At 43.3% G+C, this 4,238-nt stretch overlaps 1 protein-coding gene across 1 annotated transcript in view; it reads right to left on the bottom strand.

Moving 5' to 3' along the window:
- Positions 1-698: 698 nt before the first annotated feature.
- Positions 699-4,238, bottom strand: part of NEK9 (NIMA related kinase 9) — a 47,962-nt gene continuing 44,422 nt past the window's right edge. The window contains exon 22 of the mRNA XM_017528511.2: positions 699-3,222. Coding sequence (XP_017384000.1) covers positions 3,100-3,222 — 123 coding nt within the window. The 3' untranslated portion in view covers positions 699-3,099. The remainder of the gene's footprint in view (positions 3,223-4,238) is intronic.

Raw genomic sequence — 4,238 nt, 5'->3', positions numbered from 1 at the left:
ATATGTCACTCTCCACAGCTTCACAGGAGGTAACAGAAATGTGACATAGTGGAGTTTTTCGCCCTAATGTTTTATGGTCCTGATGACAGCCCACTCTGCCCTAACCATGAATACTTTTTTGGGGTTCGGGGATTTCATCTGAGTGAATTTATTTAAAATGCATTCTTGCTTCTGAATTGTTCTATTATGAATGTTTGTGAACATATGGCAAACGAAATGAAAACTTTTAGTCTACTTTTGCTTTAAACTTCAGTGAAATGCTCAGCCAAGAGAAGTTGTAACTTGGCTATGCTATGCCAGGGAGACCAAATTCAGTTCAGTCTCTTTGAGGGAAAAGTTTCACAAACCATCAACTGGCATTATCACTTGGAAAGGCCCCCCACTGAGATGGTGGAGGCAGGTACAAGAAGGGATCATCCTCCTTTTAATGGCTCATTTTTTCCCTCCCTTTGTCCTTTCGGCACTTTTAGATCTTATTGGGAAAAAAGCTGTAGCAGCAGAAATGATTCTGTTGGCAAGAATAAGAAACTGGAGAGAAGCAAAGATTATTTCTGTGCAAATGTCCCTTACATTGTTTCTGTTCCAAGAACATTATTTATATAAAGACTCACAGAATCAAAGATTCACAAAGGCCTAGAATCTGGATGTTTTATCCCCAGAGACTAAGGTCCATGCACAGACTTACCGAGGCACAGTACTGATTGAGAGTTTAAATGTTTATTTAAAACAGAAATGCCAAACCACTCCACCCTCAACCTTTCAAGCAACCTGGCTAACAATAAGCTAGTTCTTCCGCAACAATGTTAGAGCAGAGGAGTAACTCAGGTTATAGTGTAACTCAAAAGCAATACTACTAGAAAACTTAAAAACACCTAGCACTGCATAAAGAAAAAAAGCAGGACAAAATTTAGAGAGAATTAGCTACAGAAAACCATTCAAAGGCATTTCTACTGCCTCATTTTTTACTCTATCCCCCTTTGAACTGGTTTCTGTCTGCATACTTGTTTGGTGGAAAAAAAAGTCATACGGCTGTCCCAGGCACAATATGGGAAAGTGCAAATTGTCTCTAAGGCACAGAACTTAGATTCTCAGCCAGATTAATAGCAAATCTAGACTTCCCAAGGGAATATGCTAGAGAAAATGACCACAGCATTGCACTGCTAGGGAAAGACTCCCCTCTGAACAAGAGCAAGGCCCTCACCCACCCCCGGCGCTCACTTTCACCCCACCTTCTCGGCAACATGCCCATGTCCATCAGATCCACGGCAGAAGCAATCCTCATGATGAACACCCAAACTGACCTGGCCTCTCAGGCCTGCTGAGATGATGAGCATGAGGATACAGGGACATGATAGGCCAATCGGTCCTTAAGAAAATCAAAGTTGTATTTACATGCTGAACCAAAACCCATTGTAAGGGTTTATGGCAATCTGAAGTCCCCAGAACTTGCAACTTTAATCAAAGTTTGGCCGCTTCCCTTATTTCAAGAAAAAGTTTCAGTGATTATATTAGTATTAATGTACTAGGCTTCCCAGAACTGAGAAAACAATGGAAACATCAAACCAAAGAAGATCCCATTGAACAGAGTTGCCTGTCCCCAGCCATAGGGTTCTCCCTGAGCATCAGTCTTTATGCCACCAGTTTTGGGGAAATGGCAAAATTTCCATTGCACAGGACCTCCCACAATGTTGAAAAGATTATCAAACATTTTGGTCTGGGAAAAATGAAACAAAATTAATTTAGCTCTTTGTAGGAAGGTGGGATGTTTGACACAAAATACTACGGGAACATTTTACAAGGCTAGGTGGAAAAACAAAGCTCACATCCTTAAGGAAACCACCAAATACTTGTCTAGAACTTTCTATAAGAAGTTTTGTTCTTCTAGGACACTGTTTCTCTTTGGCAAAGCTAGCTTGTTCCTGTCTACAAAGATACAATGAGTACAAGATTAGAGGTGAGCTCTCAGCCAAACTCCTTTTGCAAGTTCTGCCTGTTGTCAGGCTTCAGGGACTCCAGGATTTGGTGCTGGCTTTGGCCACTCAGGTAAGATGATAGAGATTCACTGGTTATCATATGGCTTCATAAAACACCAAAATGGGAAAAATACTGACTAGACATACAGAAACAAAGTGGTTGGGGCTGCTGATATCAAGATTAGAACCCTAAGAGCCATGAAGGCAGGAGCTCAAGAAGTCTTCTCACAGGCAGAAGATTCAGAGCCCTCTAAGCCCTCTCTAAGATGTCAAAGTAGAGGCAGCTAAAGGAAGACTTCTCCTTCATGATTTTCTCTTAAGGCTATTCCAAATGCCCCATGGACTCAATTCTCTGAGACACCTCATCCCTCAGAGGCATCTTCCACAGCTAGGAAATCCCACCCTGCACTGGCCACAGCCTAAACTCCAGCTGTGTGATGAGGAGGGTCCTGCCCTTTCTCTACTCCTCACTCAAGAAATTTCAATCAACCCTCAGAGGAAAAGCAACCTAAGCCCACTTTTCCTCATAAAGCATTTAGCTGCACAAAGTAACTGAACTTTATGGAAAGAAGCCCTAGACTGACTCCATCAGACATATTTTCCTGGACTCAGGGCTCCCGAGAGGGCTCAGACTACTTCACCACTCTGCAGAGGACACTGGGCGGGACACGCCTGACTCCAGCCCGCTCCAGCTTTACACTTTTCCCTCTCCCACCCAGAGGGGTGATGCCTGGTACTGAATTCCCAGGGCAGCTTCCAATCAATGGTGAAAATGATATATGGGATATAAGCTGCTACCAGCATAATTAAGGTGAGCACTGTGTCTCCTCTTCAAAGGTTGGATCAACAGATGAGGTACAGAGCTGCTGTTGCTATGGCAGTCACTGATGACAAAGCCAGGGCCATCGGGGGCCCTTCCATTCTCCAAAACAATAAAATCACTCCTAGATCCTATCTAAAAGGCAATGCCACTCTCCAAATGTACAAGGAAAGTGCTTCAGAGCCTCTGCCTTGTGCTCCTTGTCTGCAAGTGAACAAAGCCAGGAAAGCTGCTCTCTGCATTCGGTAAGTGTGCTGTGAAGTTCTTTGGGTCCCAGTTTCCTGGGGGCTCTATACGCTCAGGAGACTAGAGGCTGGGTCGACAGGAGTCTGTTCCCAGGAGGCACCAGGAATCTGAATCTAAGTCAGGCTTTGGATCCATTTCCATCTCTTCCTTTGCTGTCTGAGTTCCTTTGGAATGCATCCCCACCTGTCCAGATGAAACACAGTTCCACATTAGCAACAGTGCCACCTAGTCACAGCAGCAGTTCAGTACTATATTTTCAATGCCAGCCTCTAAGGATTTGTAGCCGCGATCTTGTGAGAAGCTCATGGCACGCTTTTAGATACAGTCCATACCTTTACTGCAGGTAGGGTGACCAACTAGCTAGGTTGGTCCAGGACTGTGGGGTTTTCTGGGATGCAGAACTCTCAGTTTTAAAACGGAGAAAGTCCTGGGCAAAACAATCTTCTACCTGCTATAGCTGCCAATCTTACCTTGTGTGTTTTTATTTTTTTGAGACAGGGTCTTGATGTGTTGCTTAGGATGAGGTGCAGTGATGTGATCCTGGCTCACTGTGGCTTCAACCACCACAGGCTCAGGTGATCCTCCCACCTCAGCCTCTTGAATAACTGGGGGACTGCAGGTGTGTGCCATCATGCCCAGCTAATTTTTATTTTTGGTAGAGATGGGATTTCACCATGTTGCCCAGGCTGGTCTCGAACTCCCAGGCTCAAGCAATCTCCCAAAGTGCTGGGATTACAGGCATGAGCCACTGTGCTCAGCCTGTGTATTACTTTCTAAAGTAATTTCATAAACATTAGTTCATTAATCCTCCAAAGAACCATGCAAGGTGGGTATTATTTTCCTTCAGGTGAGAAACCAGAGCTCAAAGAAAACAAAGTAAGTAGCTCAAACACCTACAGCTGGTAAATGGCAAAGCCAAAAGTCTAACCCTATTTCCCTCTATATAAACAATAGCATGGCTCTCAAAAAATAATGCAAGTAGCATCACCTTTGATGTATTTTCACTAAAAATGTTTAATGTGAAGCTAATAAAACCTTAGGTTAAAATTCCAGTTTTCAGAAAAGACAGGGTGACAGAAAAACAAGTTAGACAACACCCTAAGAAAACAAGGGAAATCTAGAATGTGGGACATTCTGTTGAATGACTGGTCTGGTTTCTTCAACAAGTTAATGTGATGAAAGTATTTTTTTTTTTTTTT

Source organism: Cebus imitator, unplaced genomic scaffold (genome assembly GCF_001604975.1).
Source record: "Cebus imitator isolate Cc_AM_T3 unplaced genomic scaffold, Cebus_imitator-1.0 Scaffold54, whole genome shotgun sequence".
Classification (NCBI taxonomy): domain Eukaryota; kingdom Metazoa; phylum Chordata; class Mammalia; order Primates; family Cebidae; genus Cebus; species Cebus imitator.
This window is presented reverse-complemented; position numbering and strand designations above follow the sequence as displayed.